The sequence below is a fragment of the Chelon labrosus genome, assembly GCF_963514085.1.
Source record: "Chelon labrosus genome assembly, chromosome: 20".
NCBI classification, from domain to species: domain Eukaryota; kingdom Metazoa; phylum Chordata; class Actinopteri; order Mugiliformes; family Mugilidae; genus Chelon; species Chelon labrosus.
Window position 1 is genome coordinate 22,388,964 of NC_140353.1, and position 14,724 is coordinate 22,403,687.

The 14,724-nt window shown below is 39.0% G+C and overlaps 1 protein-coding gene across 2 annotated transcripts in view; it reads right to left on the reverse strand.

Moving 5' to 3' along the window:
- Window positions 1-14,160, reverse strand: part of kif6 (kinesin family member 6) — a gene marked incomplete at its 5' end in the record, with an annotated part of 54,571 nt that extends 40,411 nt beyond the window's left edge. For both annotated transcript variants that reach the window (XM_084569179.1, XM_084569178.1), the window contains 6 exons: window positions 3,920-4,049; window positions 5,465-5,574; window positions 5,789-5,936; window positions 10,737-10,811; window positions 12,087-12,196; window positions 14,101-14,160. In XM_084569179.1, coding sequence (XP_084425305.1) covers window positions 3,920-4,049; window positions 5,465-5,574; window positions 5,789-5,936; window positions 10,737-10,811; window positions 12,087-12,196; window positions 14,101-14,160 — 633 coding nt within the window. The remainder of the gene's footprint in view (window positions 1-3,919; window positions 4,050-5,464; window positions 5,575-5,788; window positions 5,937-10,736; window positions 10,812-12,086; window positions 12,197-14,100) is intronic.
- Between the last annotated feature and the right edge of the window lie 564 nt (window positions 14,161-14,724).

Consider the following 14,724-nt stretch of genomic DNA (forward strand, 5'->3'; position numbering starts at 1 on the left):
TTGATTTTAAGATGGTCACTAGAGTGGTAGAAGTCAGGTTGAGATCAGGAGGACACAGAAATAGAGTATGAGTCATTTTGCACAAACAAGGTTTATTAACTAAAGACTGTCTGGTTACTCATGTGGTCCACACTGAGAGAGTAAACAGAGGAAATGGCCAGTCACTCACAAAGTGCTGATCACGACTTCTTTTTGTTTTGCTTGTGCTTTCAGTTGACAGAAGACATGAGTGTGGTTGTAAAAAGCAGCTTTTAGTCAAAATGGAGAGGTTATTCTGATGATATGTATGACATTGTGATCCGGATTAGCTTCTTATTGTGGACGAGGTTTTTCCTTAAGGGTAATTTTAAGTGATCTATATATGGGCCTGGTTCATTTTTTCTCCTTGTTTGAAAATATCACGATAGACATTCCAGGTCATTCATTTCAAAAAGGTGCTCTGACCCTGACTTGTTGTTGGCGTAAATGTGCCAACGCCTGCTTGTTAGGGTCAGGACAGCTCATGACGGATGTCTCACTATCTTAACCCACTGCTGTCATCTCTTTCCTCAGTCTGAATTCCCTTCACTCTGCACATGTCTGTGTCTGTTCCATAGAGAATCCCTTAAAGTAATCTGAGGCAGCCCTTAGATGCTGTCAAGTGATCACATACCTAATGGGCTTGTATAATGGGCCGAGGAGTCCAGGCTACATTATAGAATTTGTATTAGTTGCTTTTCACAGCAATGAATTTGACACAAATGCAATGCAGCTTTCAATTTGCACAATGTTATTCTGTTCTGTTACTATTAATAACAGCCTTATTATTAATATATTTGTTGGATAAAGAGTAAATGGCATGAGACAAAGGGTGGTGAGGAGGAAGAGGAAACATCATAGAAGACCAAGACCCTTCATGAAATCTGCTACCAGTGTCTAGAAATGGCTGGTCTGAAGGACAGCACAAAGGTTCTGATCATGGTAGCACAAGATTAACCCCTTAGCACCTGCTTAGCTCTATTCTTATTGGCCACTTTCAATGGTCAAGAAGAACAGAACTAGGATCCTGTGGTCCAGCTGCTGGTTTAGCACCCAAACATGGTAGTTGACAAGAGGCAGGGGAGGTCAGACTATTAGAATAGAATAGAATAGAATGTCTTTATTGTCATTGTAGTACAACGAAATTAAGGTGGCCTGAGGTCCCCCCTTAGCTGCAGTAAAAAAAAAAACAAAGGTAAGGAATGTAAGAAAACTAGAATAAAAAATATAGACACTGGCATGACATAACACTGGAGACATAACATTGGAGGACACTCTTCAGGAAAAAGCATGACAACCTGCTGTGAGTTTTTCAAATGGCATTTCATGGTTTCTGAGAGAATGAGGGAACTCTCCTCTTGTCAGATGAGACAAAAACTGAACTGAATAACGATGATCCAAAGGATACAGCCAACTAAATGTTGAAGTGGCCTCAGGACAAGACTCCGGCTGCCATTGTGTGCCCCAGTTAAGCCAAGACTTACACATCATGGAAAGAGAAGAACTGAAAATGAAATTTGACAGACACTTCTCATCCAGTATAATTTGGTAAACTAGGCCAGCAAGAATTAAATACAAAGTCCAAATCCAGATATGTGGAGCCGTTTACCCAAAAAGAATCAAAGCTGTAACTGCGTCCAAACAGGATTCTATAAAGTACTGAATTAAGTCTTGATACTTGTGTAATCGACAGAAATGTCTAAACACACAAACAAGTTTTGCCATTAGGATTTCACAATACAATATTCCTGTGTTGTTCAACTCCGTGCTCATGTACTTACTCATGTACTTATTCAAACAGCTCAGATACTACCACATCCCATAGCACTTTATGTCAACAAAACATTTTTCTGCCGTTACTTATGCAGATGGGCAAGGTGAAGTAATGCTGGGTAACTGGCAGAGTTTTTTGGCTCAGAGTATAGGGTTGCAAGTGCAAAGGCAGTCAAATATTCAATAGGCAATATAGCCCATAGCTGGTAGTTTAATACATGCATAAAATGAACAAAGTAGCAGACTTTATAACTGACTCTTACTAAAAGTGCTACAGTGGAAATCTATACCAGCACTCTTGGATGACAGTTAAATGTCCTCATATACAAGGCCAGCTGCTCATAGATAGGACGTGACTGTTGGATCTTATCTCTGAGTCTTACCGTGTCCTTTTTACCATAACAGTTATCAACACTGAACATTAGCAGAAAGACAGTTTGGGTAAATCTACAGCTTTGAGTGTTTAATGTGCACCACAATAACGTAATCACCAGAGATGATATCACAGTCTTTTTAGGAATGCTACAATAACTCATACAGTACAGGCAAGAGCACATCGAGTACAGTACATGAAACTGTTCATGAACTGTTTTTTTTTTTTACAGAGGAAATAGTCACAGTGGGGCATCAAAATATGCCGTAGCACTTAAAAAAACATTTGGACAATTCAGCCTCATTGGAGTCACTTCCTTTATTCTCCTGAGTTCTAAATTGACCACATGTTGACCTAACATGCACCTCTCATTGACCACACACAGTGCTGCAGTAGATCAGCAGAAAATGGCCATCTGTGGCGACTATAAAACCTCTAGAGATTGCTGATTCAAAACATAAGAGCGAAGTTTGAGTTTAGACTGCCTGCTATGCACCCTAGTCACCCCCATGTGTTCAGGAGGCAGTTAGAATGTAAAAAAACGAGAAGTCATAGCCCTGCATCCACGTGAAGAGGAGTAAACAGAGTCACAAAGAAGAAGTCGCATGAGAGGAAATGTTTAACGATGAAATAGAAAGAAGGGTGAGGAGTTGAGAATGTGTATTTTATTTCCTGTCCAATAGAACCGTGGAGAGGATTGCCAAGTCTCAAAGCGAGTGAGCTCATGTTCTGATGAGTGTGGCGTGAATGGATGTGTCATCTTTCATGCACATGGCTGGGAGCAAGAGAAGAAAGAAAGCATTGCTGTGTCCTTCTATGTGGAGCAAGAACTTCTGGGATAATTCTGTCAGTGATAAATTGACAATGGTGATGATTTTTTGTTTGCCTCAGACTCAAGAGAAAACCTCTTATGATGAAGTCCCAGAGAGAACGAGTCAACAAAAGTCTCTGTGTGGGTGGACTGTGCTGGGATCTCCCTGCAGCACTATGCAACTAGTTGAATGCTTGATAATGTAACATTCAAGATGTGTTTCCACTGAAATATCCCCTCAGGTTTTATAAAACAAGTGCAATATTGTTTTGCTAATGGGCTCGGTTCAGTGGAATATATGTAGCACTTAGGAGACACATTTTCCAAACATTACAATAATTATATGAAAAGATACTGGCTACTAAACTCCAGAGATTTTCCATCATGAAATCCACAAGCACTGGTTTTGTTTCATGTAAGATTCCCAACCACATCAAAAACTGACTTGTCAAATATGAAAAGCAACTCTCTGATTGAAACTTGATTGTCAAGTTCACTTTTACTGTTATTTAGTTACAAACTATCAGCCCAGGTAAACAAGGTGAGATCAGCCTTTAGTTCCAAACCACAAGTTAAAAAGCAATAGCTGACCCACCACATGTGTCATCCGAGTGGGGAGTCTGGGTGTCTGAGTGTAGAAAAAACACCACAACATAAACATAAATTACAGAGAGGATTCTTGGTTTTACTGAGGAAAACATGGTAAAAGGGACCACAGGGGACCAAAATAATATTTTAGAAGGGTCTTAAGGTAGTTTTTAGAACGCGTATTGCATTTTGGGACAAAAAATACCCTTTATGCCACTTACACTGGGAGTGGTCTGTGGTATTTTTGCATTCTGAGTACATTCTATACAAAGAATTCATGGTGTGAGAAATAAAGAGTGGAAGCAATTTCATACATTTCTGTAATTTACAATTCATATGGACTGTAAATTTCTTACTTCTGCAATCATACGATTTGTGTCACCCAGGAAGAGTAGATTCAGAGCCTCTTCTTCATTTGCTGACTGCTGCAGAGACAGGTTTCTGAGATGGATGTTCTGGTCTGTATCCTCCATGATCATTACTTTTCTGAAAAAGAGAAAAACTTGGTTGGACGAAAGAACAGCAGAATAACTGAACTTAGAACAATTTTGGAATGGTGAATAAAAATGACAAAAACCCAGTTTATCCAAAAAAATATTGTGTCAATTGTGTCATCTGTTTCTCTTCCATTGCCTTGTTGCTCAGCTCCAAATCCAAACAAACCACATATGCATGTGAGGGAGGGCTGTTATCCGGTTCGACATGTGTCTTTTATTTGCATATGAACAGGTGATTGATTCTTCCACGTCCAACATCAGGGTAACATGTGGCTCTCTGAAAGTACGCTGTAAGAAACAGTGTTGAACCTACTACATAGGTTGTGACAGTATAGCTAATGGACTGACGTGTCAAACAGGATGGAAGGACTGGAGAACACATGATATGTTAACATGTTTAGGTAATTGAAGAAGTGTGATAAAGCTTTATATATATATACATATAATATTATATATTATATATATATATATATAATATATAATATATTATTATTATTAAAATTATATTATGTGGAAACACATGATGAAAATGATGTACAGATGGACAAAACTGTATAACAAAAAGTATAAGAATGTTAGAATGAAGAGAAGGGGAGAAATTTCTCAGGGCCACAGCTTCTCCTTGAATCAGCAAGTGTGGCCAAAGCATGGTTAACAACAGGCACTGTCTATTTCCAGAAGACTGTGATTTGTGGGAATCTAAACCTTGAATTGGATGCACTGCAAAAGAAATGAAGAAACTTAAATGGAACTGGTACATGAAAATACAGGACAAACACCAAAATGATGTACCAAGGCGATGTCATACAAAAAAAAAGAAGAAAATTAAAATAATAGAGTGACAAACTTCTAAACAGATGGACAAAGAAATATGGACAAAAATGAAAAAAAATTAAGTAGGATGAGAAAAAGAAAAAGATGCAACCGGCTATGAACCAGTTAGAACATTTGTGTCCATTTGCGCCTTGCAAACAGACACAAAAAAAATATTTTCCCTCAAACCAACTGCAATACCGCCTATGAGAAACTGTTTCTCCTCATGACCCTCTTGCTCTCTACTCCAGTGGTGGAGTATGCCACCAGGTTGACCACATCCATTGCTGTCCCACAGTCTCATTATGTCAGTTTGGCAGTTCCTAGTGGTGTGGTATTATATACTGGAGTCTCCATATTTCACCACACAGAAACTCTGAGCCAGGCTGAAAAATGGCTGCTCAGGAATAAGGCTTGGCTAAAACCACAAGTGTTGGGGAGAATAATGAAGCCAGTGGTTATTGGTCTTAACAACTTTAAAATAAGTATGATTCATGAGCACATGTTGTCAAGGTGAAATATACAGTACACTAAATAACCATTTTCAAAAGCATTTAAGTACGGCAAAAGCACAGCAAATGCTTCACTAACGGTAGGTCCTCCAGTCGAGATGCTTCATGTCGGGAATCCAGGAGGTCATATCCCATCTCGTTGTATATCTCCAGGTAGGAGATGTGTGTTGTATAAACCATGCTGTTGTCCTGTTGAGCAAAATACAGACAGAAGATAGAAATCCCGGGGAATCTCAAACAAATAAATTTAAATAAACGATACAGTTAGAAGCTATGCAATGTAAGACAACAAATTATGGTAGAGACAGTCAGAACACTACAAATTTCCATTTTTCAAGGAGTGTTGATGTATATATCAATTAAATCTGTAACTGAGGGCACAGGAAAAGGGCAACGTGCTGACCTGACTGAAGCATTCGTAGAGGTAGGAAAGGGTGCGAGGAATAATTCCACGGTCGCTGTAACGCTCTGCCCCTCCTGTGATGGTAAAGGTCTTCCCACTGCCCGTCTGGCCATATGCAAATATGGTGCCATTATATCCTGCCAATACACTGCAAAAACAGACACAACACATAATGCACTTGATCTATAAAACACAGTTGAGGCAAATGATCCAATCTAGGTAACATTATGGTTTGTTTAAATGAGGCGTACATATTTAATAGAATAAAAAACGTTCAAAGTAGAAGTACTCGACTGTAAAAGAACTGTACGCTGTTAACCCTTTGCGGCACTCACTGAAATACTAACTAATGGAAATTCAAAATTTCAAACCTAGAGTGTTATTGTAGGGCGTAAGAAGACTTTTTACTTGTGTGACATTTTTCAATTTTTTTAATTATCATGGAGAAAATCAACATTAATGAAGTTACCATATATGGTTGCTTGCCCATACGTGGTAAACAAGTGTAAATATCTATTTAGACCATTAGAACATAAGTGCTGATTCAGGCACTTATCACATTATCACATTAGTCAACACTAGGCCACTTCTTCCTGGTACCTAACAGTTATGCTCAGCGTTCATGCAGAGGTGGACCTTGCAGACCACAGTTGACCCTTGCCTTGATCTTCTCTGATTGGCTGGGTGAAACCACATGCTTCTAAACCTCACTGAGAGGCATAGGGACACAATATAAAATGTGTGTGGAAGTTACCAAATATGGTTCCTTGCCCTATAAAGGGTTAAATATATATTTGTGGTATTAATCTCATTCCAGGATTAGGATATCCATCCTAGTCACATCCAGAGAAAACCTCGACATCGTTCGCTCTGCTACGTTCCAGCTCTTCCTCCTGTTTTTTCCATGTCAGAACATATAACATCTTTTCTAATTAGGTCTGCATTTATAAATCTTAACTTTTGTTATGAATAGTGTCAGTAGATAAAAGTTTGTATTATGCAATATGCATAATACCTCTGTGTGTCTGTAAATGTGACCCGTTCTTGCTAATTTTCCTAATATAGCTCTTATGACATCACCATTTCAATTTGCAAAACTGCAACAGACTGTCAAGTATATTCCCAAGCAGACACAGACAGTCTAAGTAAATTGAATCTGACGCTTTAAATCCACAGGAATGGATGGCAGTGAGTAGAGAGCTGCTACGGCGACAGACATCTGCCGGTAAGGGAGGAATGTCTCGGAGCATGAATGACAGAAAGGGCCCAAACCCCCTTTACTAAGGGTACGGTAAATTTGGGTTTGGCATAGAACTGTCCTGCTGCACGTGTATAGTGCAATGGAATGGAGTGTAGTGGTATCTAGTTCTGTTTGAATGAAACAAACTTCCAAAATGATGGTACTTATATGCGGCATGATATATGAGAAATAAAAAAGAGAAATAAACCAGCTAGAAACAATAAAATTGCAGAGGGTTCTCTGACACATGAGCATGGATCAAAGGTGTGGATAAACTCTGTGTACACTCTGTGTTCCCCAACTTGCCAAAGGCGGATATCTTTACACTGTATTTTTCAAGATGAATTATAAACTAACTTAATCTTCTCACTTATTCTAATGGAATTGCCAAGCCAATATTTGAGCACTGTGTGGGTTTCTTTTCCTGTGTGCTGTACAGTTCCACACCCTGCATGAGAAGGGTAAAGGAAAAAACAGCATGTCAGTTTATATAAAACACAACGTCCACTCTTGAGAATGGTGGTGGGTTAGTCTGATTTGGACAGCCATTGGGCGTCCATTTAATCTAGTGTGAGTCATAGCAGTGATTGGCAGCGGGTAGAAAAGACACAGGCTCAGTGTTTTGCTTAATGTCAGTACTAATGATGTGGCCTGGGCCCTGCCATTGAGGCTTGGGCGTTTCCCAATGCTTGTTCCTGTTTACACCTCAGCTTTCCTGGAGATTGGCTACTCATCGTGTAAAAGATCCTTGTTCTTCCTGTTGTTTTTATTAGAAGTTGTATGTTCAATCTTTTGAGGTACTATGGTTAAGGATAAAACTGAACAGGGACCCTTTTTCTCCCTGAACTTCAGCTGCAGGTTTTACAGTCTTGTGAAATGGGATTACAATGCAGATAGCGCAGTTGCTTTGCCAGGCCAACATCATTCCACTGGCTCTTCCTCTCCTGAAGCTATTAATGCTGGTTTGTTTTTAAACTACTGTGCTGGAGTTGAAATGAAGGGTTTCGGTTACACCACAGCAGAGACAGAGACTCGTGTGCAAGTAAACGAGTTAGAGCTTTTGGCTAAACTTGAAATGTGCCAAGTATGACAGAGTACCAACCAAAACAACCACCTGACAGTTACTGCAGAGAGGGTAGGCGTCTGTGAGCAAGAGTTTTAGTGCGGTGACAGCAAAACTGCTGCAATTCAAAGTGACTTTTGACTAAACCTGGATAAATATTTCCTAAATACAGGGGTTTGGGGATTGTGTCAGTTCAAATTTGATTCTGATTACTGAGACCAGTTGCGCTTCTGTAACTGTAACTTACATCAATTTCAGCATAAGCCCCACAGTTTTCAGCCCACATAGTGTAGTCTTTGTCATTCTTAGCTACAGAAAAGGGCCTTTCATAATATCTGTTAATGCCCTTTTGTAGGAAGTTTATAAGGCCTAAGTCTTGGACTATTCGATTGTCTGTGAAGGCAACATATTCAAATTAGAAATGGGTCTGAATAGGCAATATTAGTCACTCCACCCCCTTCAGCCTCAGAGGTGACACTAGATTTAAAAGGTTTAAACCTGGAGGAATTCTGAACATTCTTTGTGTAAGTAGGCATCTTGCAAAAGGGGGGAAGGAAGTGACAGTGTACTAAGAAATGCCTGATTGAGGAGAAAGATTAGTTATGGCTAGACAGGATAACTAGTGTCCTATAGACTGCAGGGTAACACTTTACTCGTATCAAATACTTAAAGACGCCAAGCTCAAATTGAAATAGCAAGACTTAGCCAGGTTCTGACTGCAACTTTTTAACCTGATGTTTACCATCTGCCACAACAAAGGGGAAACTGTTAAAAGGTTGGCTAGGGAGGCAACCTAATACCCAAGTCAGTGAACCCATGTGAGTCAGTTCAAATACATTCAAGTAGTCAGTCAACCAATCCAGACATATCACTGTTGTTTATATGTCTCCTAATAACAAAGATAATGCAAAGCACTTGTGGGATTCCACAAATAGCCCCTATTGTGACTCAGACGACTGGGTGGAATGTTGTGGAGATGGTGGTACTAAACTGAGCCAGGAGTTTGGTGAGGAGAAATGAAAAACCTTGTTCACATAAAAAGAAAACAACCAATAATTGATCGCAGGAAATTCCAAGTAAATTTCCTCTGATGGCCGTTTTCTCTTTAGCAAGTCAGTCTCTAGTTTCCTCTTGTTGTGTTGGGGTGAAAATAGCATTTAGAAGAACTGAACTTTATCATTATAAAATAATACATATATTATTTTATATTATCATATATTAATATAATTTATATTATATTATATGATATTAAAAAACAGTTTTGCATAGTGGGAAAGGAAATAATGAAATAAAACATCAAAACATTATGTCATGTTTTAAGTGCTTATGACCTATGACTTGTTTTTGTTAAAATCTGACTAGTTTATGCATTTGTACTCACATACTGTATTTATGTATTTTTCCTTTTTCCTTCTGTATTGTTTCTACTCAAAGTGAAGGTAAACAGTACACAGATGTGTGTACATGTACTCGATGAATAAACAGCTTTGCTTTTGTGTTATTTTATTTTCCATCCTCATTGTTTTAAATTAAAAAAAAATAAATAAATCAGGAAAGAGTAACATTTGTATTCTCAGAAGATACAAACAATATTTGATAGTCATACTGTTGCCAAATGAACCACACAGGAAAATCCTTTGGTCCTCCAACCATGAATTAACCATCAGTTATTACTTAATGGTTTAAAAAGTGAATAATTAACTGTTGTCTTCTTTATTATACAGATAATGAAGAAAGAACATAAATTGCTGTGTGTGCAATTTTGTGGCATTTAGTGGTGAAGCTGCAGATTGTCCCCATGTTAGCTGCTAAAGATGCAAAAAAATGCGAAAGGTCTAAATAAAACTGAGAGGGTGGAAAACAAAATCACACAAAACCAAAGCTGTATATTCATCTCACCTCTGTTTGGATTGTCATTTCTGGGCTACTACAGAAAAACTGCAGCACAACATGGCAGACGCAGTGGAAGAGGACCCGCTGTCCATGTCTATGAAGAGGTCTCATTCTAAGCTACCAAAAACAGGTGATTAAACACTTACGAACTATCATATTCCATTTCTGATAATATATCCCTCAAATCCAACACTAGAACTTTAAAACTAATCATATCCATCTGACCATAAAGGAAACCCAAGAGAACAGGTATACAGTTTAATTGAAAGTAATTATGGGGACCAGATTTTTCAGCAGGTTAGTATAATAAATACGGTCCTTACAGGACAAATGTTGTTGCTATAAGCTACAGTACATAGTACAGCTCTGTGTTGTGGCTTGAAATTGCTCTCACACTCACCATGGCACAGTGTGCCATCTTGCCTGCCAGCTCTGTCCACTTAGTGGTTTAAGTATGTAAAGCAAGCCAAAAATCACAGACACCCTCCATTTCCATCTTAAAGAAAGCTCAGCTTAGTGACTTCCTGTCAACGAGGCCGGCTGAAGCCTGTGTGGTCCAATCTTAGTGTGGAGAGATGAACATTCCTAAGCACAGGTGATCAATGATGAATTTTGAAAATTGTAAGAAGGAAACTTCATGATTGCAGTAGATTAAAAACTTTTTTTTTTTTTTAAATAAACCGTATAAATTACTTGGAATTAATATAAACTATTATTTCCATTTGTCATTTGCAAAAAGTACAATGTTTTACCTGTCTGCAACTGGTTTGGCAATGTTTTCAAATATCTGTTCTTGTTTGACTGCTTGATCGAACACTTTTTGGAACCTGGAGAAAAATGAGAAGGAAAAAGATAGTACCATCGTGATACATTTGGTAAAACAGAATAGGGCAGAACATCACTCTGTTACTTAATTCCCTACAATAACATAGGCTAAAGAAGTATATGTGGCTGAGGTATCTTAAACATCTAAGACTCAGCAGTTACCCACAGCAGAACTGAATAAGCACAAAAAGCAGCACGTATTTAATTTCCTAAGTGGACAAGGAGGAGTTTAGTCATTCTGTTTTCTAAAGCAGTCTCAACCCATCATGTTTCATCCCACAGAAAGATGAGACAGATGTGAGAGGAATCCGCCCAGGAAGACTGTTAAATGTGGAAATTTTATTTCTATAAGGGCACAAGGGAACCTCCACAGGCTATTATAAGACTGTGTGGTTTACAAGGGTTTTCAGTGTCCACTGCTGTCTGACTCCCTAACTGTGAATTTAGAGCTTGGAAGCGTGGCATGGGCCCTGCCCAGAGGGTATATAAGGCTGCAGCTCTCACTACCAGCATTAAACAGATGTTCTGGCTTTTTACTGACAGAACTGGTGGTTGAATTATTCATGGGAAAGTCATTGCGCAACCTGAGCGCTTAAATTCTGTATGTTGTATTTATTCATTCTAACTTTTCAACAGTTATATCACTGTTGCAGATTTTAGCCTAGGTATAATTCATAACAAGAGCTGAAGAGATCATCTGTCATTTAGAGGGAGTAGTCCTGCCAATTGTGTCAGTGGGGAGAGGCAGACTCTTTTTTATCCCATTTGAATTGCGCCATGAATTACACATATGATGTTTGTCAATTTGAAATATTATTTTGCAAGTCAAGAAAGCCACAGTGTATTCTAAATACAGTGAATTACCATTTAGTTTTGTGCAAAACATCACCATTATTCTTCTACAAAAGTATTGAAAGGGGACAGAATCACAATTGTCTATATCAGTCTTAAACTTCAGTGGCTGTGGGAGGCTTGTGGAGTCACCACAAAAAGGATGTTCCCTGACTCATTGGAAAAGTTATGTGCGGTGGTCAACTATAGTTTCTACAAACAATTTTTTGCTACTGTTATAAGACAAAACACATCAGTGATTACTTTAAGGAAAGAGGGTTTCTTTCCAAGGCATCTAGCACAGTGAATGTAAAAGCTTTCACTTGAGTTACTACTCTACAGTATGAATAATAAAGAGGAATACTGTAAATCCATTTGTACATAGAAAGGGATTACCAACCTACCAGTTGAATGCAAATACAGAATACAGCTCTTGGTTACTCTACCTGAATTTGTAGCATTCCCTCTTGTTGTTAACAAAGCCATCAGCCAAGTCCTTGGGCACAATAAACTCTAGAGAAGCACCTGTTTGCTCTTCATTGTCCACAGAGTACACCTGAGGGAGCCAGAGACAACAGTAGTGTCAGACCCAAAGTGAAACCTTGCATATAGTCTCCTATTTAGTACTGCAAGACAAGCGGCTAGTACGGGGAGCTAATTTACCAACAAGATAACATTTGGTGAGCATTTAAGTGTAACCACAAAAGTAATCATCTATTCTTTTGAAAGCACAGTCTACATGTTGTATAGTTTCTCAGTTTCTATGCTTTTATTCTATATGGTACATGTGGCCCAACTAAAACACAAAGACAATATATCATGTTAGGTCTAAAATATACATTTGGGCACTTGTGGTTTGGGTACTGCACGCTCCAAAATGAAAAGATGGATTTTATGGAGCACATCTCCTGTGGAAAGCAATAGAAATGCACACGCAGTTGTGACCAGTGTACAGCGTAGGCAAGGTCTGCAAATTTACCTCGGCTAAACAAAGCCAAAGCCATGCCTCGGGGGAAACAAGAAAAACTGTAGAACATTAAACCCATATAGACTGAGCTGGAGCAGAAGAGCACATTTAAACTGAGGTTGTCTGGGTCAGACTAAACACACGCGCCCCCTGTTTTTAAGCTTCAACATATGCTCTGGCATATGTTTCCAATGGACACTGATGCAATTACAAGTCCCCAGGGTTTCAGGAATAAAAGATAAGACCTAAATGATTGGATTGTTTTTCACTGTCACCCTGCCTGCAGTGTTGCCTCCTGACCATCACTGAACCTCAAAAATGCCCCAAGGAGATAGCTGTTCTCATTTCATTTCAGGAGGACATTGACGGCTAAAGCTTTAGTGCCACAGAAACCCTTAGAGTAATCCAGTTATGTTTTCCATCAGCTGCTGTGCTCATAAAATTAACTAGGAGAAGAAAATACTTTGCCAGGGGTGTTTCTGATGAGAATGCCCCCCCCCCCCCCCCCCCCCAAATGTGTGTCCAATAAAAGGGCCTTCATCTGATAGCAGGTGAACATGAGTGTGGGAGTTTTTTCCCTTTTACGTTGAAAAATAACCCCTAGCACGTAGTTGTTTGTTTTATGTATCTGCCACAGTTTTCTTTCACATTTCACCTTGATGATTGTGACGCTGTTGGCAGAATACTTTTTTACTAGATGAGACGCAATCATTGCTTGAAATGTGACAGCGTCAGTATCACATATGGTCTGAAAAGGCCCCTTTCATTCCAGCAGAAATACAATTACAAGGGGAAAAATAAAGCTTGTGATGGCTTTGTAATTGAGCATCACAGAACAAACAAATGAGAATGGCTTATTGAACATATGCACAAACTGCAGGCTTTTCCAGCAGTAACAAAAGACAAAAACATGTAAACGCTTAACAGTGCTGAAGAATGGAAAAGATGAAGTATAAATTATATTCATGTCATGTGATTGCCTTCCCTCTGAATTTTCAGTTTGCTTGCTGTATGGTATAAGAGAGCGACATGTTAACAAGTCATAGCAAGAGAAGCACAAGTGTAATTGAAAAAAACATTAAAATGACAGCATTCTCTTCAGGTGTGCCAGTTTCAGGGCCCCGATACTCTATTGTTCAATTGAATGATTTATTGTGACACATAATGGAAGGAAGCCATCCTTATTAATGACATTGCCTTTACCTTTGTGGCTTGCCAGCTATGGCAAGTCTATATACATACAGTATCAGTATACGGCTAACTTTAAAAAAAAAAAGTTCATGTCATAGACAAAGCTCCACAAATGAGCATTTAGCAGTGCAAACCTGAAGTTTCTTGATTAAATGTCGAACTGAACTGGGGCCGTTAGGAGGAATATAATCAAGCTGTGAGGCTTTGTTAATTAGCGAAGAACAAAACTAGCTAGCTTAAATAAACATAACTTTTTATAGCCACCGAGTTATGTTCAAGTAAATGTCGAATAACCCACTTACCGCGATAGTTTCATTAGTTGGTTTAATTCGACCGTATATTTGTATCGTCTGCTTTACCATTTTTGGTAAAAAAAAAAAAAAATTTCAGGGCTGTCTTCTCTTGCAGCTGGTTAGCACGTTGGCTAACGTTAGCATTAATGACGCTACAATGCTGGCAGTTGTTTGTTGTAGCTGGTTGCTAGGTGACGGTGCCCCCCCCTGCCCCTGCCCCTGCCCTCCTCTCCATACAGTCTATGGGCCCTTCGAGTGACAAAGATCGTCTATCTCTTTAAAGATGCGTCCTCGGTGTAACCTTTGCATCAACACACCCACACCCTCAACACCGAGTGTGGGTGTGTGTGTCCAGGAGGAGGAGGAGGCGGCGACGGCGGCGGCGGTGGTTCTTCACATGTATAATATGTACACAGTAGTTAAATTAAATGAATATTTACACACGTATTGATTTATGTTTTACTGGGTTGAATACAGATTTACATTTTTACAGTATTGTTACAATTAAACTACCGAACGGCTTAAGAAAGCAGAGGGGGACTGGCCACCCAGTCTGTATAAGAACAGAAAGCTTTATCAGAATCGCCGCTGATTACCTGTCTTTAAACTCAAGGGTTAAACCATTTTCACAAT